Source organism: Neopelma chrysocephalum, unplaced genomic scaffold (assembly GCF_003984885.1).
Source record: "Neopelma chrysocephalum unplaced genomic scaffold, ASM398488v2 Primary Assembly neopelma1_61b, whole genome shotgun sequence".
Taxonomy (NCBI): domain Eukaryota; kingdom Metazoa; phylum Chordata; class Aves; order Passeriformes; family Pipridae; genus Neopelma; species Neopelma chrysocephalum.
In genome coordinates, this window is record NW_020897717.1 from 4,965,413 (window position 1) to 4,992,442 (window position 27,030).

At 37.4% G+C, this 27,030-nt stretch overlaps 1 protein-coding gene across 5 annotated transcripts in view; it reads left to right on the forward strand.

The window, feature by feature from the left end:
* The window catches only part of SRBD1 (S1 RNA binding domain 1), a 124,997-nt gene extending 113,682 nt beyond the window's left edge, over positions 1-11,315 (forward strand). For all 5 annotated transcript variants that reach the window (XM_027681916.1, XM_027681918.1, XM_027681915.1 and 2 more), the window contains 2 exons: positions 8,352-8,536; positions 10,350-11,315. In XM_027681916.1, coding sequence (XP_027537717.1) covers positions 8,352-8,536; positions 10,350-10,639 — 475 coding nt within the window. In that variant the 3' untranslated portion in view covers positions 10,640-11,315. The remainder of the gene's footprint in view (positions 1-8,351; positions 8,537-10,349) is intronic.
* Positions 11,316-27,030: the final 15,715 nt, after the last annotated feature.

Genomic DNA, 27,030 nt, shown 5'->3' on the forward strand with positions numbered 1-27,030 from the left:
TTGCTGAGCCTACATTTATGAGAAAGCTTTTGAGAGCCTGAAGATCAAATCATATTCATGGTCTTGGTTTGAGGTGTCTTACTGAAATTAGCCAATATCTGACAGACTTTTTTAAATGTTAGAATTAAACTAGGTTGAAACTTAACTGATAGTTCTTATATCTTAAATTAAAATGCATGAGAAAAATTTAGACTGTTAGATGTGAGTATTTAATACATAAAATTTTAAACAAAGTACATTTTAAAGGAGTTCTGCTGCTTTACTCCTATAAAAGTATTTCTTTTTTCTTTTTCTGTGCTTACACAGAACTTTGTTAGGGACCATGTCAAGTTCACAGGTGCTACAAAAGGACAAAATTGTTGTCTTGAAGGAGGTGAGCTGATTTGATTCAAGGCATCAAAATACAGTATTTTGTACCTCTTGCCACAAAAATTAAGATATATGGAATAGCTACTGCATAAATGAGTCATAAAGGTTTTCTCATGCAAGGTCTACCACATCTTGCTATGAGAAAGTAGTCTGTGAAAGTTTTATTGGATTAAAAGTTTTCATGGAAAATGGCATTTATTTTTAAATTAAATAAACCGGTGATTTTTATTCACTGCTTATAGCCAAATTACCCGGAGGCAGCAGCCCACATTACAGATTTATGACATGCAAAATTATCAGTTTTAAAACAATGTTTTTGAGGGATAGAAATTCACCAAAATTTGAAACCACTAATTTTCTTTTTCAGAACTATTTTGTATCTTGAAAAGCCAATCTGTTAAAAAAAAATACAGTTAAAAGAATTACTCCCAAGTGGTGATTTTGGTTGCCAAACTTCAGGCTGTAGCCAATTTTTATGGCTGAATTAGAAAACCCTGAAAAATAGGGTTTTTATAATGGAAACACTGATGTAATCTTTAGTGCAGTGGCACAAATGGTGCTGGTGTGATTGATTTATGGCATTTAAGCATCTTAACTAAAAATCTGTACAATTTCTGTAAAATAATTGGAAAACATCCTACTGGTGATATAACACGCTCTGCAGAAAACCAAAACATTTTTGTTCATGGTTTCCACGCTGTCAGAGCTTGGCTTTGTCATGTGCAGTGATCAAGCTTACAAACACCTCTAAATATTTTGAATCAGAGTTTCCTAAAAGTTAAATAAAAAACCTCAGAACTTTATAGACAGCCTATTTTTCTGCAAAGCAGAACTGTACTTTAAGTTTCTTAAAAGTCTATATGTGAAAACCAGTTTATAGTGGCAGAATCTTCTACAATCACCACAATTAATACAATATGTAAAGCATATCCAATTTCTTGGTACATATTGTAAAAGAATTGGTAGGAAAACCGAGGAAACATTTAGGAAGTCCCCAAAAGTTACAACCAGGTTATACTTATAAATCAAAATGCTGGAAAGAAAATGCAGTGTTGTTTCTTTGTTCTATCAGTCTGCTGGGTGCTGTTGGTTTCATATGACTGAATTTTAACATTTGCTGATTTTTTATTTAAATCTCATAAAAATGCTTTTTGCTAGTGGTTGGCACTCAGAGTGCGTTTTTGCTGCTCACAGTTTGCAGCATCTGGCAGACAGGTTGTATTTTAGCCTGACGTAGAAATACTTTGTAAGTATAAAAGATCTAAAGCTCTGATTTAGAATAATGCAGGTGAGGATGTTCCTTGGCTAATTACCCAGGTTTAGGACCTTGCCTGGTAGAGGAAAGTCCTGCTCGCTGAGGTTGGTTATGCCTTAAGAAGAGTTTTGGATATATTGAGCAGAGTGACTTGCAGTGAAGATTCATGTCTGTGAATGCTGCTTGATACCATGTCATGTCATGTGATGCTCCTTGATATCTCCAACAGGACTTCAAAATACCAGGAGAATTCAGCAAACACTCATTCATGTGCTTTTTCTTCACTGAAGTTAAATGTTTTGATTTGGCACTCATTTCATCAAGGCATTTATGTTGAAAACCTGTTATATTCCATCGTAGGCAGATCAATCGTATTTCAAATATCTCTAGTGTTTCTAGTATTCTGCATGGGTGAATGTAACAGCTGATCCATAGTATCTCACTTGCTGTGCTGAAAAGCTGCATTTGCTAGCTTTGAAGGCAAGTACTGGCACATATGAAAATGCAGAAGGAAAACTGTTGATGAGGCCATCGAAAAAAAGAGGACTTCCTCTACTGCCCTTTATGCAACTGGACACTTATCCTTTGATGGCATTTCCAGCTCTGTCAGGCTGGCTTGCCTCTGATCAGGGCCTTTAGTTGTCACTGAGCAACTGAGGCAATGCTTAAGAGGAATAGAAGTCGGGGGGAATAGTTACTTGGTGTGGTGTTTGAGCAATGAAAACAAATTGCTGTGTTCTATTTAACAATGTAGTCTAAATGTGAATATTTTACAGAGGATAGGAGCTGGTACTGTAGTAGGATGCCTTTCCTTAAATTCACTAAGAAGTCATCAGAAACATATTTTGTCCACTTCAATGAGACTGTAGTTGCATGTACACACACGTGTGTGTATTTAAGCTATTTAATGTGCAAAATAATATTTAATAGTCTTACATTTCTTTAAAAAAATCTTGAAAAAATGAAGCTCAGTCAATCAAGGAACCTTTACCATTATTTCCAATACGAAATGACTAACCCTAATTAGGGGGAACACTTGCAGAATTAGGGCCACTAAGTCTAATAAATAATAGAGTGTATTCATCACTTTAGAAGGCCAGTTCATTCACATGGATCTACTACTGACTTAGCTGGATTTTTAGAGGGCATATTTTTGACAGTTATCTTGTCAATAAACAGAAGAGCAGAAAAGACTTTCACTAATTGCCATCCAATAAAGGCATTTTAAAACTTTCATGTGATGTAAAATACAGTTAACAAGAATGATTGGAAGAACTTAGAAATAACAAAGAATTATGCTCCAGTTACACTATAAATACTAGACCCATAAATCAAATGGTATTTTTTTAATTTGTTGAAATTTTTGGAACTTACATAATTTCCCACTGGTTGCATTTAAAAAAAAAATATGGGAAAAAACTCCACAAGACCTTTTTAATGGAATTATCTCCTATAACTGTAGTACTAGTTCTTTGTGGATAGCTAATCATGTTTCACTATTCTGTATCTTGGGTTACGCTCCAGTTATGTGATATATCAGAGTCATGAAAACAGCTAACAACAGTGTGCCTAGTGGTATGGTAACAAAGTGGCTGTGCTGCAGTGTGACTGTGTCTGAATTTCTTTTCTTATTTAGAAACTCATTGTTTCTTAGATTTATACATTCGAAATGTCATGAACTGAGGGTTTTCTGGCCTTCTGCATGCAGTCAAATATTAATAATTTATGCATTTGGGGAAAAATATATTGGTTAAATAACCTTGTCTGACTAAACCACGTAAGTAGTTTTAGACATATAGGAAACTTTAGCTTTCTGTGTCTAGCAATTAATTACAGAGAGTAATGCACAAATATTGTTTGATATATAATCTGCATCAGTAGTCAAAAATTGAGGATCTCTATCGCTCGTGAGAACAAGGGCAATCATCGTCTGCATTATACAAATAGTGCTTTTGCACTTCAAAACATTACTAAAACATAAATGTCTACATAACTTGTTTGCTACTGTCATAAATGTACATTTTACCTAACAAAGTGCATGCTGATGCAAAGTTGTTTTGTTTTCGAAGTGATTATGTTGCTTTACCATTAATTCATGTGTGCACTGTGACAAGATGTAATGGCATATCATGTTGCTGTAATGTAATGAATCCAGTACTCCCAGCTCTTAAGTCGTGTTGCTGGAAATGATTACATAAAACAGAAATGACTGTGACTAAAGCTCTTGCAAAGCTTTTGAACTCCTGCACATTATAAGAAGCTTTTCAGGGAGAGTTAGAGTAACTTCTTAAAAATTTACTGGAGGCTTCCCTTGGTAATATTTTTACTCTTTTCTGACTGTTTTTTGCATTCCACTGAAATTTGCATTATCTTTTAAGCATTGCAAGGGCTGTGCTGTAATTTTGTGCAGATGTGTATGTTAAGTGAACATGATGTGCTTATTTGTTACATTTATGCTACTTTTCTTTCTTTATCTGGGTAAGATGGATGAAATTATGTATTAAATGAAAACATCAGTGACTTATCCATGACCATTCTCTGCAGGTCTTGTAAGACTGCAAAGATTGCTTTTAAAACTAAGGTCGTTGCAGAGGTTTCTGAGTATCCTCTAAATCTCAAAACCATAAAACTCAAAGATCTAAACCAGTTAAATTTCACTATGTTCTGACTCTCCTAAGACTCTGGTAGCTTTTATCTGAGTTGATGTATATTACACAGAAAGTTCACTATTTACTCAGATACTCAGCATTTGAGGAAGTGAGAGTAGTATGTCTTATAAAAATTACCTGACTTCAAAAAAAAAAAATCTCATCTTTCCCATTTCTGTTAACTTTTCTTTAGGTTTTATGTTTGTAGTAGATAAACGTAGCACTTGAACTACTGCAACATATTATTTATTTCATATGTTTAGCCAGGAAAATAGTTGAAGGGCTTTCATTTTTGCACAGATCATTCATGTTCCTATGTTATGCAGCTGGAACTGTCAATTACAAGTAGGATGAGATATTTTAAGGACTGTAGTGATATAGTTTAACTTTACGAAGATCAAAATATGTAAATTAAGGGAAACTTCTCTTTTCCCACATGGCCATATCCCAGTCTTATTACCATGTCCTTTTTTTTCTGACTTTGGAGTTGTTACTTTTGTTGTTAGTGCGACCTTGACATAACTCTTGAAGGAAGTTGTTGGGTTGCTTTTTTTAATAAGGAAACATTTAACTTTGTTCTTAGCAATGACATTTAAAAATAGAAATGATCAATATAATGTACCACTATTCAGTCAGAGATGTGTACTTTATACTGATTTTTTTTTTTTTTAATTCTAAGTGCCCTCAGGCTATGTTCACTTCAGTGAAAATGATACATTAAATATATAACTGGATTCAACAATATTTTCAAAATTACCTGCATCTGTAATCACTAAGTTGCTTTAATTCGGAAATACTTTAGTACATAGTTTTTACCAAAACCTATCCTTGAAATGTGAGAATTTCCAAAGTAAAAGTAATATTGGTTCTTATAAAGAGTGTTTCTTCTGTATGTATGTGCATGCTGGGCTCTTACAGTGCTCTGTTCTGCCTATAATATGTACCTCATAATTCTGAAATATTCGCAACAAAATGCTTGACTTTTAGAGCATTAAAATTCTGTAGAAGTTGGTGGGACTTCTCCTGTACTTAGACTTGGGCAGATGTTTAAGCATCACCTTCAGGTAGGGCCAAAATTTAACTGTGAGCAGTAACCACCTTAATAAGTTATTTGCACAGCTGTAATTGATAACGTAGGGCCAAAACCTACCACCCTTGCCTAGATGAAGAATCCTTTTTGATATCAAATTGATAATTTGGGATTTCTGGAGGGTAGTGGTGGCAGAGGAAAGCGCAGGGGGCTGAAATATCTTTCATGAATAGTAATTGAAGGCTCAGGCACCTGGGTTGTGTCCTGTTTCAGGCTGGTTTTCTTGCAGTGGTGTGCACATAGCACCATTCACTCTGATTGCATTATCCACACATTTGTCAGTTTTGTATGTAACAGGGTTTTTTTTAATATATTGTGCTGGCTGTTCCATGTGGTTGCACTTACTAGTGACCAAACCCACCCCATTATTGATTTACAACGTGAATGCGCTTCTGCGAAATTCTAATGGTGAGAAAATATTACTTGGACGTACTCAAGCTGAGTTTCCATTTGAAGTGAAATAAAGCCAAGTATGTGAATGTCAGCAAACTTGTTTATAGGGGTGGGTGGTAAAGCATACATTATTTAGAAGGTTGAGTCATGAGGCTGGTCGGGTTTGTCATGTTACATCTGGCATGTCAGTCAAAACTGGGGCAGCTGTCGCCTGTCACTAGTGCTCTGGTGTGGCATTGTCCATCCATCACTGTAAGCAGCCAGCAGCCCCCAGTAGTTTTGGGAAGAGTCCTTCACCTGGGCCTATGGTCATTTTCAGTATTATCATTGCAACCACTTTTGGTGCTCTTTTGAGATTGAAAAAAAATGGCTTCATAGAATGTCTAATTTTTTTCATATATATTATTAGACAAAATATTTGAGTAGTAGTGATGGTTTTTTGTTAGTTTGCAGGAAAAAAATGCACTTAATATTATAAATAATTTTGCATTTAATATTATAAACCATTTTACATCTGTTTTGTTATATACCTTGCTTCAAAACCACCTTAAACTACTTTAAAAAGTGGTGTCAAAAGTTGAAATACAGTCAAAACAAAATTCAGTTAATCCTGAGAACAGCACCATTCCCTGAGTTCTTATTAATTTTCTTCTTCATACATTGCCACAAGAAAGATGTGTATGCACTAAAAAATTTAATATGAAAATTATGTCTATCACTATTAAATGCAAATCCTTGTGTTTGAGCAACCAGTAAGCTTAAATCACTATGCTTGCACTTGAACTCAGTGTGGAAGTGGAAGTCCTGACAGCCAGTTGTAACAGATGTTACATCCTTTTAGAATATATGTTCCTCCTTATAGTGAAATTAGTGGACATTTTTAAGCTAAGCTTTGCCCTTATGCTCAAAGATGAATTTTGTGATTTATTGAAAGTCAGATATTGCTTTAATTATGTTTCTTCAATTTATATTTTCTCAAAAAGAAATTTAGTTCTGTATTTCAGTCCATATAACTTTTTATTGCTCACCAGCTGAAATAATCTCAGTTGGGTTCCTTGGGTTAAAAAAGAGAAAACAACAACAACAAAAAAAATAAAAATAAAAACAAAACCAAACAAACAAACAAAAACAACAACAACAACAAAAAAACACTGGGTCTCCTGACAAAAGAAATACTAGCCTCCGGTTTTGATAAAAAGCACAGCAGGTATTCTGGGGGGTGGGAGGGAGAGAAGGTTGAGTACCAGGGGCTTCTGCTTTCTGAATAGAGCTGGAATGTCTCCTACCATGTGCAGGGCATGAACCTGCTGGTCAGCACTTCTTTTGAGGCTGGTAGTTTACACCTGTTGTGAAGCAGGATAAGGATAGGAAGGAGATCTCTTTTAGGAATTTGGAAGGAACATTTACTCAGACTCTACAGGACAGGGTCAATAATTCTATCTGTCTGCTGTGGTGGAAAACATGCAAAAAAATATGTGCCTCTGTCCAACAGTAAGGGACATGATAAAGCAGGGTAGAAGAGGCTTATTCATGGTGAGATGCAGATCAGGGCAGCAGGACAGACAACTGAAGCATCTACTGAGAAAAGAGAAAATTACTTTATTTAGTACAATTTGTCCTAGCTTCTATGAACTGCATCCTCAATTTTATTGGTTGATATCCATTAAAGTCTTGGTGTACATTTTCAAGTCCTTCAGTGAAATAAGGACGTTTATTCGGTGATAAATAAACATTGTCTAAGGCATCACTGCTGATAAGGATGGGGTCTGCATGTGAATTTTTGTCTTCTATTCTCTGTGCTTCTCAGACGTGTACCAACATGGCAGAATTAAAAACCTCAGTAATTTTGTTTGGGTTTTCTTTTGTTTTAAAAAAAAAAAGGGATCACAGGTCAAGTCATAATTATTTTAAAGTATTTCTTTTCAGCGTTTTACATGCCAGTCCAAATTTGTCTGAATTTGCAGTGTGTGTATATATGTGACAATAAGGAAAGATAAGTGTGTTTGCGGTGTGCGAGTACTTTGACTTGATGATTACCTAGTTTCTGAAAAACTAATTGTTCTTAATCATGGAGTTCATAGACAAGGGAAGTATTTTATATGAAGTTTTTAAGTTGGGTTAAAGATTCTTCATATTAATTTAATATTTTGAATGTTCATTGTTGCTTAACTAAATGGCCATTCATTTTAATTTGAATGAGAGTGACAATAAAAATGACAATGTTATAGAACTCTCACTTATTTCTAGGGAACTTTCATGGTAAAAGACATCTTTTAGTCATAATGAAATGTGGTTTTATTGTGAGATTAAATCATTGGTCTGAGAAGAGATTTACACTTTAAAATTTTGTTTCTAGTTTTATAATCTGTTCCAGAAGATACATTAATACGGATAGACTCTAAGTTTCTGTTTATGTGTCAGATCATTGATGAGTTGAGAGGATATGGACTTGAGAAACTGTTCACTCTTCATGTTTTTTATCAAAAATTTTCTTCATGCATCAATGAAAAAGTAGTTAAAAGCCCTAAATAGAGCAAAGGTTCAGTTCCCACTAAAGGATGTTTCTAATCTCTCTATCTTTGTTTGAATTTCCCAGGTTTTTATCCTTGATTGGAGGAAATGCAAATGACATAGGAAAATCAGATATGCAGCAAAAAGTAAATGCAGTAATTGAAAGGGAAGGACTAGAAGGCACAGCCAAAAGGTTGAATACCACAGTGCACACACTGCAGCTGATCATTGATGGTCTGACTCAGCCTGAAGGCTATGACATTCGTACAGGTAAACCTTGGTTTGAAAGGTTGTAATCTCAGTTTGATTGTTCTATTTTATCAGTTTTAAAACAGCACATTTTCTTCTTCTAAAGTTAGTAGTAGATTTTCATGGACGTGAAACTCCATTTCTTTTCTCAGGCAAGGTAAAGGCTATATTATAGTCAGATGTTTCTTTCCATTTCTGTAGGTAAGGAGTGTGAATCCTGTTTAAATCACGGCATTTTCAGCCATAGGAAGGGGAGTTGTATGGCTGTTAACAAATGAAATAGTTTCAATATGTTAACTCTGTGCTGATTAAATCCGTGTTGGCTCTCCATCACAGAGGGGAATACTGAGACCAAGGTGAAATAGTAATAAAGTTCTGTGGGGTAGTAATATAGTAGTGTGTAGTTCTGCTCTTTTATTGCACTAGTTCTTGGTGACAAGTGTAACTGTAGCATGTGGCTCCTGACCTACCTTAGTTAAAACCTGCAGTACAACTGAACAGTTTGAGGTGGAGGAGAAGAAAAGTGAGGTAAGTAATGAAGTAAAATGTCTGGAGATGCTGTTGTTTAGTGCATCTTACAGCTGGATTCTCTTATGACAGCAAGAGATAAAGGTAGGCAGCGAAGATGAGATAAAGGTAGGCAGCGAAGATGCAGGCTTGTAATAAATAATAAACTTATGCTTATAAAAACTCAAACCAACATTTCTACCTCCCTTTTTTGGGTTCATTAATAGTTTCTGTGCATATTTTATAAATATTTCCTACTGGCTATCTTGAAAATGTGTGTTTTCTATGTCTCATTTTGTTCTGGTGGTCTGTATAATAGGATAGACTATTAACATAGGGACACATAAAAACAAAAGGGAATCCTTGGTGGAAATATTAATATTTTGCTGATCTAGTACATTCAGTATTACTTTAGACAGACTCTGTGACTGGAGTGGACAGCCTAGTTCATACGCTTGTACAGCTGTATGAACTTCTCTATCGAGAGTTCTTCCCGTGGGCTGCAGTTCTTCACAAACTGCTCCAGTGTGGGTGCCTTACGCAGAGTGCAGTCCTTTAGAAACAGACTGTTTCAGTGTTGGTCCCCAATGGGGTAACGGGTCCTGCAAGAAAACCTGCTCCACCATGTTCTTCTCTTTCCACTGGCCCACAGGTCCTGCCAGGAGCCTTCTCCTGCGTGGGCTTCCCAGGGGGTCACAGCCTTCTTTCAGGCATCCAGCTGTTCTGGTGTGGGGCCCTCCAGAGGCTGCAGGTGGATCTTTGCTCCACCATATGGCTCCATAGGCTGCAGGGAGACAATCTGCCTCACCATGGTCTCCACCACGGGCTGCAGGGGCAGCTGGTGCCTGAAATTCCTCCTCCTTCTTCCCTGACCTTGATGTCTGCAGAGCTGTTTTTCTCATGTGTGCTCACTTCTCTCTCTGGCTGCAATTGCTGCTGCACAGGGGGTTTTTCCCTTTAAATACATATCCCAGAGGCACAATCATTGATGGGCTCAGCCTTGGCCAGCAGTGGATCTGTAAGCAAATAAAAAAGAGGAAAGAATCTAGTCACTAGCTACTATACAACACACTTCTGATCCCTTCATGATAGTTTCATACCATGGAGTCACTATACTCATTACTCCATTAATCAAAGTCCTTTAGAGTGATTAATAAAATACAAGAAATAAATTGTTTATCACAAATAGGTCTTTATTTAAAAAAGGTTCTGAAAGCAGCACTTAGAGCTACCTTGGGAGGAGTTCTTATCATCTGGAAACAACTCAGAAACCTTAGAAACCCTTTTTCTCCAGAGTCTTACTTGTGTTTCTTGTTTCTTATAACAGATTTTGATAAACCGGACTTCAAGAGAAGCATAGTGTGCTTTGAAGACTTAAGTGTTGGTGCTGTTCTGACTGGAAAAGTTGAAAATGCGACGCAGTTTGGAGTTTTTGTTGATATTGGTGTGGGAAGAGCGGGTTTGATTCCGGCGCGAAACATAACTGAAGCAAAACTTTCTAAAGTGAAGAAGAGAAGAAGCCTTGGCCTAGGTCCTGGAGAAAGAGTTGAAGTTAAAGTACTTAATGTCGATATTCCTCGATTGAGGATAACGTTGGATCTTATTCGTGTTTTATGAGAGGGTTTTCAGTGTTTGAGTGTTCATTTTAAAGGATGAGTAATGTCAGCAAGGTTCTGGAGATGGAGGTGTTTAATGAGAGTGTTGAAACCTTCAGCCTTTTATTTTCTTTCTTTATTTCAATTTAACAGTTTTTCCACATTTCATGAATCCTTTCTGTTAATAATTGGTAGAACAGTTTTTTGGATTACCTCCAAGCAACCTTGTTATTTTGTCTGCAGACCAAATGAAATTCCAGTGGGCTGTCAGGCAGATCTCTTATCTGTTGTCTCTGCAAGTTTTGCTGTCTTAATCTTTAGTCAATACTGCATGAGCAGACACATTTCTTTCCAAGAACAGCCATTCAGTTTGCCTGTTTTGTGGTTGAGAGTCTCAAAGAGGGCACCTAGGAGAAAAAAGTGATCTTTTTAAGCTAGGTGGTCATGACATTGCTTGAAAAGTAGACTGAAAAAAAAGCATCTGCTAAGACTATTGATGGTTCAGAAATATTCAGCTTTAATTTATTTGACCAACATTATAGGAGGTCTGTTTACCTGTATTGTTTTTGCTTGTTCAGTTATCATTGATTAACACAGTTGGATGTACCTTGGAGTTTAAGGAAGTTTGCTTAGAAGTGTCAAAAGACGTTTATGTTGTTCTATTCTTGTGCAAAATAAAAACACTTCTGACCATCCTTTGTCAGTGTACTGTTCTACAGGTGATTTAACAGTCCTAGTTATCTTTCTTTCCAACATGTTCTCAATCAGTAACACTTCAACTTAAGGATGCAGCTTGTGAGGATGCACTTGCCTGACCTTCTGAACATTATGCACTTTCCTGAGCTGTAATACCAGACTACAGCCCATGGCCTGATGTTGCTCTGTCTTGGATTCCTTCAACTTGACATTAATGTTTTTTCCATCTTTGATATAATGTATTTTTCTGCCTGTTCTGAGTGGAGAATAATTTTTCAACATGTGTTTTCACAGACAATGTTCGTGAAGTCATGATTCTCTGTAAAAATCATTTTGCTGTTGTAGGTGCTTGAAAAGCTTTTCTAGACTTCTGTTTTAGTAAGAATGCTTAGTGTTTCCTGCTAGGAGTGCCTACCGCATGAGGCTTGTTTCTTCCGACTAGAAACTTCTTGGTTTTGTAGTGTTTTGGTGGTGCTTTAAAGGGTTTACCACTTCAGTCAAGTTTGCAAAGGACAGGCATAGTGACAGAATAGTCTCCAGCAACAGCAGATATATGTGGCCTTTCCAAGGAGTTTTTGGTGTGTTGGATGTTTATTCCTTAGCAGTCAACAAACTTGCCTGTAAGTTTGCAGAAACTCAGGTCTACAACAGATGAGCACAAATAACACCTCTAGCAAGTGTCAAACATCTTTGATGACAAGGTTTCTAACTACAAATGTCCAAATAACTGTGTCACGGTTTAGGACTGATATTCTCCAATTTAGTACTCCCACTAAAACCACACACCAATCCTCTATCCCCTCTCCCCTGTGGCATACTGGAGAGGGGAATTGGAGGCACAGAAGGCAAAGATCACTGGTTGAAATAAGAAAACTTTACTGGAAACAGCAATGAGATAAGTAAACGAACAGTAACAGCAACAGTACTCATGACAGAGGGTACAAGAAAAGGAATGATTCACACCTAACACACACCACCTTTCCCCCTGTCCCCAACAAGAGACAATCAATACCAGCTGGCTCTCTCCACCACGTTTACTTGACTGGATGGAACCCCTTTTCCTTGGAAAAGACTCCCTTCACCCCCACCCCTGGCAATGAAATGGTGGTATAGAATAACCTCCGTGTCCTAGCCATGCTCCCACCTGGCTACTGCAAAAATTAACCATGTCCTGGCCAGAACCAGGACAAGCTCTTGGCACAGGGTCTATATACTAGTTAGGAAAAGGTTGGCATGATTTAATCTCCCAGCTCTGTGCTTTAATTTTCAAAATTAAGAACCAGCTGTAGACAGTGTGTTTTGGAGATAACGGGATCATTTAGCGGTTGGAAAAAAGGTGACAGATCTTACTAGCTTCACTGTATTTGTCTACCAAAGAAAAAACAACCGTTTTCTATTAATGTAAAAGCTTGGGATCATGTTTTGCAGGCCTTCTGAAGTTTTCCTGTAATACTTCTACAAGGTCAATGTTGTTGGTATGAATTTAGAAACTGTGATACCATGTTACTGTCTTGGAAAACACAGATGCAAAGTAGGTAATATGTTCACTTACAGCGGTATCTCCATTGATCAGAGTTCTGCTGAGCTTTATATATGATCTCTACATATCTAAGCACTTAGCAAATTAACTGGATTTGCTTGACCTTCTCTAAGAAGGAGATAAACTTGATCTCCAGAAGCTCAATTCAATGTAAATATGAAGAGTATTTTCTCTTTTTGTACTATTTTTTTAAATCCTTAATATCATGAGGACTCCAGCATCTTCTGCACTTTTGTGTATATCTGTTGAATGATATACACAATGAATGATAAGGTTCTCTACATGCAAGACATCTTCTTGAGACTATTTTTCTCCCTGTTAACTCACAGGAGGTTTCTTGCTTATTCACAATTCAATGTGCATACTCATGTGTAGTTTGGTTTCTCCATGGTGGAACACAGAAGCTTATTCTTTGTCATCACAGGCACTGTAGGAAAATATCATCTCCATTTCTTTGAATTTGTTTAATCACACCAAAATGGGAAGTATATGACTTCATGTCATATGTCTTAAATGTCTGCAGCTCCACAAATATGTCATTATTTGTCAGTTAGTGCAGTGCCTTAACTACTTCCCACAAAAATATTTTTCCATTGCAAATTCTTTCTTTTTTTTGCCAGAACACAGCAGTTAAAACAGCCTAATGGGAGTCTAGCAGAGATAAAAATGCATGTATATGACCTTCTTAGTTTTTGTCAGACCTTTGGAGATTTGAAAATTATTTCTTCTTAATTGATTTTCCTCTTGAATTCTTGTGGTGTTCAGATTTTTGACATCAAAGCATCAGAAGTGCTTTCTCTAATTCATCTTCCCCTTTAGTTTCTGAACCAAGAAATTTTTTCTCATTTGAGATGAAGTCCAGTCTTTGAAACAAATTCTGTACTGTTTGATGGTGAAGCCTTCAAAATTTTAAAACAAACAAACAACCCCCTGCTTCATCCTGATCTTACTTAATTGCTTTAAAGTACAGTTTCTTGGGAGAAGAATTAGATATGAGTCTTTAAGTCTCATTAAAAATTCCACTTTGCCTTAAGCTGTAGATTCCAAGGCATCTACACATAGTTCTACCTGTCCCCAGAGAGAAAATCTACCCATTGATCTTGGATGACAATCTGCTTTTTTAGTCACACCCTCACTCAAATAGTCTGGTATTTTGCAATCACCTTCCCCTAATATGCAGACCCATAAGAAGAGCTTCTAAAGATTTCCTGTGCTTCAGATATTATACAAAGGAGAAGAATTCTTCTACTAAGCAAGATGGCACTTGTATGCCTGGCTGTAGTAATGCAAATCAAGAGTTTAAAAGAAGCCATTTGTTTTGGTTTTATTCCTGCCTCAGGCAGTTTTAGACAGCATATATCAATTTTCCAGAAAGTTGTCAACCTCAGGAATGATTTAGTATGCTGTTAAACATAATAAAATCAATAGGAAAACAAATAGAATTTCCATGAGGAGCAGACGGTTGGAGAAGCTTGTCCATATGGCATATAGACATGCTGGAATTTGGGGCTTTATGGGGTACTTGCATTAGCAAAACTGCATACCAGGTGAAAGTAATGCATAATTCAGGAGAACAAATAATCTAACAGCTTTGTGGTAGTGCATCTTGAACTTGGTGTCTGTATTTATTTAACAACAAATACACTTAGAAACTGTGCCTGGAAGCTAGAAACCAAACATGAATCATATTTGCTTAATTTCAGAGCTTTATATAAGGAGCCTTACCCACTGTGAGGTGAGTGCTGAGTGAGTTCTTGGTTCAGCCTGAATAGCACCTTGCTTTTCTAGCCTTCCTGAGGGTAATTTATGTAGCTACTTAGCTTTGCTTAAGGACATCCAACTTCAAAATTATCAATCCTCTAAGACCATGGATGGAACCACTTGCTTTTGCCAGTCCACTTTACTCTCTTTTGTACAAGGTTTCCTAAAGAGCTATGAGGGAGCTGGTGTGTCCTCAGGGGTATGCAAAAGCTAGACAAGTCAGTAACTCCATTCCTCCTGATTAGAGATCACCTAAAGGTTTGAAAGCACCTTGGTTTACTGGTCCCAACTGTTCCTCAGCCTCCTCTCGGGCATGTAGAAGCTGTAACTGTTTAGAAGTGTTTCATTTTGAGAAATCCTTGTGAATCCACACTCTATAGAGCTTCACAAGTAAATGATGTGTCTGCATTTCTTACAGCAAACATCAGTGACTAGTTTTAGAGAATTTTGGTTGCCTGTTTCCAGTTCAGCCTCCAAATGGTCCCTCTGGTGGATGTTGCAACTGTATGCTGGCTACAGGTACCTCCTGAGAGGGGGCTGTTGGAGCATGCTGCTTTTTCACAACTGTTCCTAGGACCTGACCATCTGGTCCATGTTGGAACTTTGGTTGGCTATTTTTTCAGATGAATATAAGTCACTTGTAACAGGTCAACCTCTTCTCATAAAACTTTTCTGCAACTGATAACAATCTGTAGAGACCTAGAGTATTGAATAGCAAATCGTAAGAAGTCTATGTATCGCACCGCAAACTTTACTACAGCTTCTGCAACTTGGAAATAACAGTTGTAATTCTTCAGTTCAGGAAGGACCAGTGCTGGAGTATTGCTTCCATGTGAGCTTGCACAATGGGGATTGCTGCTCTTAATCAGATCTGTTGTGTTTCGTGCTGTTCCTATAACTATTAGGTCTTCTGTGGGTGTCTTCTAGCTGCATCAAGAATCTTAAGAGATTCTCCACTATTTGGAAATGAGAGAGGGCTGGTGGCCTTGCCCAGAGTGCAAGGAGTCATCCCACTGGGAATTTTAAACCTAACCAAAAGTTCAGGGTAAAGCACTTAAATTTCCTCTTACCTGCTCTCTGACCCTGACTAGGGGATAGCAACCTTTTGAAATTGGCCGCCTTGCCCCTTGTTTCACTAGTTAGAGCTTTTACCTTATTCAATTTCTGGAACTGAAGAAGATTAAGGCGTGTTCAACAGAGCAGTCCAATTAACTATTATTTATATTTGTTTGTTTTGTCTCCCTCTCTTGTTATTCTCTAGAAGAAACAACAAAGAAAGGAACATTTGGTAAACTGAGGATCCCCATGGTTTCTTGAGCTTTATTAAATCTGATCGAGTTCAGGCTTTTAATTATGGAGATGTTGTTTGTCTTGAACAAGTAATCAGGAGATCACCACCTCAGAAAAGTTAGTCAAAGTGTTATTTTATCCTTATCTTACAGATTCATTTATCCTACTACACTTGTATGTTACTAAATGGAAAGTGTTTTCACTATGCAGTCAGCTAAGCTGGAGTTTTGCATTTTCATATCTCATCAGCAGTCATGTTTCTAGTAAAGACTATGTCTGCCTTTGTGGTCAAGCAGTGAATTTTTTTGCATGTGACTCACAATGAGGTATGTGGAAATAATGTCATGAGAGGAACTGTTATGCTTGGGGGTCATTTACAAAGACCAAATAGAAGTGAAATCTTAGGAAAGTATTTTCACCTCAAAATTAAATGCGTGGAATAGCTTGGCAGAGAGCGGAAACTGCCACATACCAGAGGCTGTATATTGGCACTGTTGCTGCTTTTTTGTGTGATGAGGAGAGGGAGGGGCAGGAAAGGGGAAATGGAAGGAAATGGAGGGATTTGGGGAAGAACATCCTGAAGAAGTAAATGGTCTTATGGGAATGGATTTAAGACGATGAAATGCAAATGGTAGTAATGTAATGGTAATGTATTAGTAATAGAATCTGAGCCTGGTTGTCTCCTGCTTCCTGTACCTCACATGAAGATAAAAAACTAAGTATAAGTATTTGTTATAACTAATGGAAATTGCATATTTCATATCAGTGCATATTGCTACTAAAATGTAGTATGGAACTAACTGGCTTCAGTGGGAGAAACACAAAATATGTGCTCAGTTATACCCAGCAGAAAGAGTCCTTGAAAGACTAGTTTGTCAAAACTTTATTTGATCACTTGAAGTTGCTCTGTGGTTATCTTTAGTGAATAGGAGGGGAGATACAGAACCAATCAAAAGCTGAAAATAGCAGGAAATCCAGCTATTTGTATACTGGGTTGAATTTCTTTTTATAAGAGTGCACAGCATCAGTGATTTAAGATCTGCCCTGGTGTTTAACTCTTTATGTAAGCACATGCTCGTTACCTCTATAGAAACTAAATCTTTGCTTACCTGAAAGACCATCTTTCCTGGTATGCTCTATAGTTGAGATAGTTACCTGGTTTTAAATTTGAGCCTGTTCTCAGGGTGCTGTCTCTTATGGACTGCCTAGTTTAGAATTGATCCACAGTATGCCAGGCATGTTAATCTTCAATATGTTTTATGAGGCCTTTTGTTTTCTGGGATACACAATGACCGATAATGTAAGAGCTGAAAGAAGCATCATCCAATGTTTGCTGTTGATGGAGTCTTAGTTTTTTGTGTGAGATGATATGTGGGCACTCTTCGTGGAAAGGAAGAGCAGGTAGTAAAGCTTATAAAATTAATTTCAAGTTTTGTGTCATTCATAAAGCTTATAAAGTGAATTTTGTGTCATTCAAAATGACAGGAAAGGAAAATGTCTGCCTTGGCAATAGGAAATCCTTGACAGTCTCTGTTGCAATCTGTTTCCCACATTTCAGAGTATTAAGCTTCTCACTTGGATCAAGTTGCAGTAGTGTGTTTCTTGGAGGACCAGTGTCACTTTGTATGCCTTCCATTGCTTGCAGACTTGAGTGGACCAGTGACAATCTGGCCCTTTTTAGAGACCAGCAAAACAACAATAAAAAAATTCCCATCTGTGGGAGTAGAGCTTCAGTTCATTTCCAAAACCAAGGTTGCCCACAGTTAAAACCCTCTGAAACAGTTATGCTCCTTTTCCAATTAGGAGAGGAGTGGCTTCTTCAGGTCTTCTCTCTTGTTTTTGTTGAACAGAATATCACTGGTTTATCATTATTTCTCTCTACTGGTCTTTTTTTCCTTTTTTTTTTTTTCCCCTCTAATCTGCAGTGAGTTGTTCACTTCTGGGCAAACCAGAGCACTGCAGAGGTTTATTTTCGAGTGTAAGTACAATTTCATTATTTCAGCATATGTTCTATGTCCTTTAAATGTAACTTGTATCTGGGTTTGTTGTGAGAAATACTAGAACACTTCCCTTATAATCAGGGTGACAGTTACGGTATTAACTGATTTGGTGGTTATGGGATCACAACTGTGTGGGGAAGGCATAGTGCTCCACAAACTGTCTGTCTATTCAAGGAGAACTTCTTGATATTGTATGATCTTTACATGAGGAAAAAGGTAATAAAGGATCAGGGCTTAAACTGACAAATCAGGCACCTGAAAGTTGGGAGGAGTTTATGCACGTCCTTTGGAATGCCCTTCCGCTGCATGAAACAAGGCATGGGTTCCACAGGAGAAATGTTATGTGATTACCACATCTCAGGCAAGGCAATGGTGGTGTACCTATCCATAGCATAGCTATAAAAAGCCAAGGATAAGTATTTGGATGATATTTTCTCCAGGCCCTTTGCAACCTGAAGGAAGGTCTTCCAGAGATGTTATGTCATCTCCTGAGTGGTTCTTAAAACAAGAGACTAAAAACTGCATAGGAGCAGAAGGTAGGACTAAGTCCAGTTCCAGTGGGTTCAATCTCATTCTGTCACAGGCATCTCATTACAAGATCCCTTTCATAAGCTCATTGAGTCCCTTTGTAAAACCCATTTTGCAGTGGTACCCAACAGAAGCTAATGATTGTATTCTGTGTATAAAAAAGGAAATAAATGGGGAGACCCCCAACCAAATGTAGACCCACTGTTAGTGAACTCAGATTTCAGTAGGACTCAAATGGAGTGTCACTGTTCAAATGGAATTTACATAAAGGTGGTGAGTCTCGGTACAGGTGATGCTGTATTTTGGTAACATCAACTTCCTTGTCAAATCCACAGAAGCTAATGGTATGGGCTGTAAAAGTAGTGTTAACTACGACATTAATGTTGTTGGTCTGGATTTCAAACTGAAGCTTTACTGGTCATAATAAAATGGGGGAGCCTGACTTTGGAGGCGGACTTTGTATTACATGTAAGTAATTACAGCATTCCAGGAGCTCCTTTGTATTTTGATGACTACAAAAAATGTATATTGTAGCTGAAAATGAATGTCCAATATAGTCATTGCGGAACAAAAATATAAATACGTGTGGCATCTTTTGTTCCATTATTTAATTTCTATTGGTAACTGATGTTCATAGCTTAATCTGTTTTTGCGCAGGCTCGAAAGGTAAAAAAATCTTTCCCAAAATCTTCGTTCACGAAGACTGGCCATACTATATTTATGACTAATTGCTGGCAAGACAAATATAAATATGTCTAGAAATAGACATATAATAAGCTATACAGAGTTTTAAAAAAATATATTTTGGTGATTTTAACTATAGGATGGCTTTGGTCAGCAGAACTTCACTCTGCAGATCAGCGTGCCGAGTAATACTTGTTCTTATTTCATTTGGTTGAGGGTGCAGGTTCATAGTTTTCTACCGGTGCAGAAAACAAAGTTTTAGGCTTTGTCTTAGTTAGAACTATTTATGGAAATTACTCATTTAAGTTATTAATTAAATGAAGGTGCACCTTAGTAACATCTACTCCAGGCTCTCTGGGTGGCTTTTCTAAATTTTTCTTTTATCGACCCAGTGGCTTTAGCACTTGCAAAATTTCAATGTTGCATACTTCCATAGTTCTCTTAATAGCATCCTGAGGGAGCAAAGCTCATCTTAGCAGCAAAAATTTAGAAAAGGGAGAGGGGGGAGGCAAGAAAGTGTACTGTTATTTAGGTATGTGCAGTGTTCTTGTGGTATCCTGAAGAAACACCTTTGTTATTTTTTTATTCAAACTCAGCTGAACAGTACTTCACTAAAAATAATTGAAGGAGCTTATACTAATGAAATAGGAAGATTTTGGTAAGTAAAATGTTATCAATGCAATGGAGATTGACTGTTCATCATGCCTGGTATATATTGCTTTGTCTAACAACTCGCCCCAACAGACTTACAATTGTGCTCTCTCTGAAGACCCTCCCAGCTGCAAGGCCTGATTGACGGAATCTGTGGGCAGATGCACTTGCCAGACTCCAATAAAGATGGGGCCTTGGGAAAATCTAAGGCAATTATTGACGGGCAGCAATCCACTAATCAGACAATTTTAAAATTAATCCCACAGTCCCTTACTATATTAGCTTTCCTTCTTGTTTGTATTTATACAGCAAATTCATGACTTCAGTGAATACTCTCCCTTCCAGCCCAATTATGTATCTCTGAGGGTATTAAATTAAAAACAGAAGAAATATTGAAAGTGGCTTGCAATTAGTTTCTTTAAAAGGTAATATGGCACTTGCAGGCTGGGGTTCTTAATATGATGCTTGATAATAAAAGTAAATAGGATTTTTTTATCATACAAGTAAGGCAAGTATTCCTAATATGCCTTGTTATAAAGCAGCCTATAGATGAGAGAAAAAAAAAGGTATTTGATTTTGGAGTTTAATTATATCTTCATAACATTCTTCTAGAGTAACTGACAAATCCACAGTGTTTCCAAATAACATAAATAGATTTTGGTTTGTGCATTTTGAGTTATCTTTCCCTTGTTTTATTTTGATCACTTTATAATAAAAAATTGCATTGCATTTGATAGTTGCCTGCCTTATAAATGAAGACTGATCCAAACAGAACATTTCTTTCATGTGGAAATGAAATATAGAATCATCTTCATGGGGTGGCTGTTTAAATGTGAGTCACTGCCTGGAGTCCTTAGTCGTGTACTGTGTATCTCATTCTTTTCAAATTGGGAAATCTGATTCCTGCAGTGACTGAAGAATTGTTTTTTCAGATCTGAACCTGAAATGAGTAACCAAAGAGAAACATCACTTTAAAGGCATTGTTTTGCATCTTTGCACTGCTGATAGTGTTGGATTGGGCAGTAAGGACACTGTGGACTTCTACTGTTTCCTACATGCAGCAGGAATCATACAATATTATTTTGTTTATTATTCTGTTGCTTTCAAGTACAGAGGAATGAAAAAAAAAAAAGTCAATCCACTTGGAAGTCAATGGGTAGACTCAGTGAACACTTGGTTTGGAGAATAGATGGTTCAGTGCTAATTGTAAAAAGTGTAGAAAGCATTTCCAAGTTGAGAAAGTGGTGAGGCAGGGATTTGGCTAAGCAGGCTGAGGCTCAAACCCTTCTTGGGTAACTTTGGTGGCTTCAGCCAATTTCTTTGTACCTCAGATTTCCATGTGTATGGCTTTGATTTCCATCCTTGAATGAATGCTGGGGGGAAAAAAAGTGATGTGCAAGTTTTATTAAAATTATAGAATTGGTATAATTTTCAAGTAAAAATTATAAGTTATTCTGTAAGGGACAGCAGAGCTGGTTAACTCTGATCTTTTTAGTAAATTTATGCAGAGCTGTTGAGCATAGAGTTACAAACATTTTCTTCGATTTTGATTGAATGAATAGTATCCGTTTTGGGCTGTTGTAATCACTCACAAGTTTTAATTGATTCACAGACATGGAAGACTTATGAGGCAACAGTTTTACCCTGGGTAAACTATTTTCTGATTACCCAAATGATCTCTCTAACTCTCCAGAGCTGTGCAGTTGCTTGTCATGGGAAGAGGCTGAGGTAACATACTTGTATGGTTGGATACATTTAGATGAGAAGACAGGTTCAGGAGACACAAGGGTAAAAGTTCCCGTGCTTCCTTTATATTCCTGTGTCTAACAATGTGCCTGTGATGATGCCAAGCTGCCTTTCCTAGTGCTAGCAAAACCCAGGATGGAGCTACTGGTAGCCCTTGTTTTCTATTACTTTTATTTGATTTATTGCAGAAGTTGTTAACACCCCATAGTTCTTTGAGTAAAATAAAACAAGAAAACCTATGAAACTCAGCAACAACATAAGCCAGGGAGTCTTTTGTCTTCATTAGGAACTAATTCAACTGTTGATTACCTGGGGATCAACACCTCCATATGTAACAAAAGATACATTCTGTGAGCAAGAAGCTCCATAAGGTAACAGCTCATGCAATGTGGCATATTTCAATCTAGCTCAGGAGGATAAAGTGAAAAGTGGGAGGCTAGCAAACAGAAAAGATTATCCAGCTTTCCATCCATCCTCCTGAAGACAGCTCTTAAAACCTATCAATTTATCAAGTAGATTTCACATGAAAGTATTAAAAAGTGCTTTAAAAATCACAGATCTCCTTAAGAAAGTAGTACTTGATGAATGAAAGTCACTACTCAGTGATGTTGCTGGAGCCCTTTAGTAAGGAGTTGAATTTGGCGTCCTTTCCTTAAATAAATAGTTCAGTGAATGAGTGCAGCTCCTCAATCCACATCTGCGTAGAGGGATCCTCCTTAGACACAAATACAGTTCAATTTCCCTGCTCATGCTGCAGTTCAGCCAACTGATTGTGCTTCTGTTTGTGGGCATTCCTTTCTCTTTATTTTATATGTGCAGGTGGATTCAGACCACTGGCTTTACATACACCACCAGCTGGCAACAGCTTTCGGCTATGGTTGACCTGGGTTAAGTTAGAACTGATGACCAAAAAGTAAAAGTTGCTGTTACCAAAACCTGAGGTTATTGTTGCCCTTTAGGGGTTACTGATTCTAAAGCAACAGCAATTAGGTTTGTGTGACACAATGAACAAAAATAGAAAGTGCGTTCATATGGATAATGTAAAGATTAAAGCCCTTGCACTCTCAGCTGCACACTGAATAGCTTGCTTTTTTATATGCTTTTAAATAGGAGAGCTGCGTAACATGACCCTCTAGTTGAAAGGATGCAGAATCGCTATACTCCCATCTGGATTATTATGTTCAATTTAGGCCACATGAACTCCTGTGCTGAAGGTGTACATCTAAGAAAATGGTTGTGAATTGAGCGTGACTTGCATAAAAGAGCAAGTTGCACCTATTCGTTCTTGAAAACCATCTGCTTTCAGTTAAAATCACAGTTGGCTTGCCAGCCAGCCATGGGGGCCCCATCTTCTTTTCTGTATCACCCCACATTCACATGCTTAATATACTAGTAATTTTATTATGGAGCTGTGGTCAAGACTCTGTGGCTAAGGTTGCAACCAGGTTCTTTTATAAGCTCTGTTTTTTGTCTGCCCCACTAGAGCCTTCACTAGGAAAATTGACTTGAAAATTGGCAGCATTCACTCTGCACTTCATATCCATATATTTATATTCTCAGGCATGTTTAATTGTCATGCTCCCTGCTTTACTACTCTTTCAACTTCAATGTTAATTATTGGGCTCCACTTAAAATTAAGCCTTTCTTGGTGTCTTTTAATTATAATCAAGCCCTGGGCAGCTGGGTTACTACGACCACTGCGTATTACACCATTCTTGGTTGTGGCCCTCAGTTGCCTTGTTATGGCTTATTTGTAGACTGGAAGTTCTTTGACTTCTTGTTGAATTTGTGTAAGTATGTTGAGGGTCCTGGTCTACAGCTCAAACCTTGCCCTATTACTGCATTAAAAATAAGTGGTAATAAACATCCAAACAATTTATAGATGCAACCTGGCTCCAGTTAAAGCTGATGACAGAATTTCTATCAGCATCAACAGGAATGGTACAGCTGTGGCTCTCCTTTTGTAAATGATCATGGGTGCTAACTCACCCTGCCATCAAAGCTAAACAAGTGAAGTTTTCCAAGCATTGTTTCCTTATCATTTTAAAAATTGAAATCACCATTTTTTACAAGATACTGAAAGCCTGCACATGTGAGTGTAAAGAGTATGCATGTATCAGTGTTAATCACTTATAACTGGCAAAGTTTATTTTGGAAATTATGCTGAATTTGAAGTGTAACTCCAGAAGTTCCTTGTTTTCTGTTTAAATTTACTTTTCTCATCACTTTTAAAATGAAAATCCAGTCTTGCTCACAGAAGCTAAGTAGTGGTAGAGGATTTGCAAACAGTCAGTTGACTTTGGCACCATAGTCTGTATTCCAAAGTGAATACAGTTTAGAGCAGGGTGGCCAAATCTCAATTTAAAATTCAATACCTGTTGTTATTCTAGAGGAGGAGGACATTTTTCACATTCAATCTGATCCTGTTTCATAGAATTTCTGAATAATTTCTGACTACATATAGGAAAGCTGTCAAGAATCCTATATCCAAAAGTGACTTAACAGAATCCAGACCTCTAAATAATTGACATTTTCACACTCAGCAACCTCAGTGTATGATTCTTATTTAGATTGAGCCAGGATCTTCTAACTTCTCTACCTTTTTTTCTGTTTTCAAAGTTTTACCTAGATTCTATAAATACTTAGGCTCTGTAGTCAGAGAGGTTTAAAACTGATGGAAGAGCCAAAATTATGTGCAAGAAACAAGTCCTTTAATATTTTCAAGAGCTTTGGCAAAGGTAAAAAATTTAAGAACAGCAAAAAAGAAGAAAGTCTGCTGCTAGAAGAGAGAAAATCTATTAAAATAGGGCTAAGAGGGTGCTGGTCAGGATGGTAAGGAGAGATAAGTCTAAAAGGAAGTGTGGGATGTGGAGTGGGAGATGTTTTCAGGCAAAGGCAGAATGAATAGACATGAATACTCCTGAGAATGTTAATTGGTCTCTCATACCTTATTTTAAGAAAACCCAAAGTTTTTTAAAGGCATATAGATTTTTTGCCTCTTCCACAGAAGTGTTTTATGTATTTGTTATCCCTTTTGTGCAAATTTCTCAGACTTGCAATACCTTAATTATTCTTAACATAAAGTGCAGTATCCTTGCCTCTGAAGTATAAATTCACATCCACTTGAGTAAAAGCTTGTCCCTTTTTCTAACAGAAGGAATACAGTTCTACTATATGATAAAGATGTTGTGTCTGAGAAGCCTTTGCAAAGTTTATAGTCTCAAAAATGTAGCACTTAATCTGCCAGTAATACCAGTCCAAAGCAGGATCTGTCCTATGGATTTGTGGTATTACAGGTGTTCAGAGGAGCCAATTGCAGACCTGAGACTGCAGTAATTGTAGCTTCTAGCTTTAAACAGGTCATGGTATTGTTAGTGATCCAGTGACAAACTACACACTTGCCAGAGAAATTCAGGAAGAGCTTGGGCTGTAGTTGTAGCTGGATGATTCCAGGAATCTCTCTTGACCAAGAAGGACTTGGAGCAGTGCATAGAAATTGGCTAGTCCTACTTAGATCAGTACAACTAAATAGCAAAAGTCTCTGGAAATGTCTTTTTCAGACATAGTATTGTTCACTCCCTCATCTGAGAGGTAATATGAAGTAAAACTGTATTACTATTACCCTATTGATTGAGCTGGTGCATTTCCTGTCAAATTGTGCTTTGTTTTATTGACTATGGGAAGTCTTAACATATTCTTTGACAGCAAAACTCTGCAAACCAAGAATCTGGGATATCTTTATTGCGTACCTACCACAGAGAGTTGTCACTAGCCTATACTCTGCAGAGAAGGTTTGAGATAGACAAATCTCTTTAAAGATCAGGCTTTTTAGGAGGCTGCACAGTGAAATCTGCCTTGTTGGTTTGTTTGGATGTATTGCAGTTGTAAGCTTAGTGGTTCATACATTGAAATTCATGTAACTTAGTATGATGTTCTTTACTAACTTTATGCAATATATATCAGTTTAAAAAATCACTCACATTATGTTTAAATGCTAATAAAATGAAATCCCTCAGCAGTCAAAGGAATTAGCCCATATATGAGTGAAATACCAAGGCAGGTCTTGTTATTTTTATGAAACTCTGAATAATATAAGTATCCAATTGATAAAATTTTATTAAAGCTGACAGCCCTTAAGTGATCTAAGTGGTAAATATTGAAATGAAGTTTCAACAACACTGCAGTACCAAGGGAGGCCTAAGGCAGTAATAAGGATTAAACAATGATTTAATGTTGTTCCTTGGGGGTAGGGATTGTTGTTTTAATGGAGAGCAAAAGCTCACTTCCTTCTAAATAATTAAACTGTGATTTGAGAAATTGATCTAAGGTAGTTGTAGTGGTTTGTTAAGTCCGAAAGAGATAAATGAAGGCGAAGTGTCCTGGGGCAAGGGGAAGTCAGGGGAGAGTAGTGAAGAGATAGTTTTGCAGGATAGATTCATGACAAGTGTCCCTCGGGAAGGGGGAAGCTGGCAATGAGCATATTTTATCTTTTATTTGTAATGTAAACAGACTTGTGCTGCCTGAGGCTGGATAATAGCTAATGAGCAGGGGGTTTCTGTGGGGTGCAGATTTTATTAGCACAGCTTATAAAAAACAGAGCTAAATTAAAAATGCAGTGTCTTCTAGATAATCCGATAATCAGTGATGCTACAGGGAGCACCTCCACCTAAGCAGAGCGAGAGTATTAGCATATGCATGTAAAATTTCCAAACAATTTGTTCAGCAGTTTCTGTGAGATGAATGGCTTTCCCATCTTCACAGCAGAAGGCGGAATTCACATAATAGGACTGAGTATTTTGGGCTGCCTTAGGAATGCAGGAATGAAGGAATTTTGTAATGTGTTTCAAATCTGTCATTTGTGTATAACCAGTGGGAGACTTGGCCAGAGAACTCCTCATCATATATGCCTCTTGGGTGATTGTAACAAATGAGATGACAGCTAGGATGGTGGTAGAGATGGGATATAAGTGGGAAAAGGGAGAGAGAAAACTCTCCCTAATTAGATAATTGCTTAAGGTAATTTCCTTGGGGTTAACATGATACACAATCCTGAATAGTTCTAGACAACTGACACAGAGCTTCCAAAATTATAGTGGATGTTTCCCAACTAACCGCCCCTCTCAGTCTGTGTGCATATAATACTCTAGAAACACAATTAAATTGAGTTAGCATCCTAGAGAACATTGAAATTCCCTCTACTTACTGGAAAAGACTTGCTCTGGGTTCAACCCATGCCTTCAGGTGTAGATACAAGCAGGTAGGGTACGTGTTGTTGGTTCAGAATAATGTTGCATTTGGGCACATAGAAGGAGGCATAAGTTGAAGCATCAACAGCCCCTGAGAACACGCACCACTGTCAAACAAAGTCTTGTGACTACCACTGCCAATGTCTCCGTTCTTCTCAGCACCCAAGGCAAAGCTCAGAAGGCAAATTTAATACAGAGCACTAATGGCAAAAGTCTTCCAGAACTTCAGTTTTAAGGTATCTGTATTTTTCATCAATAATAGAAAAGGATA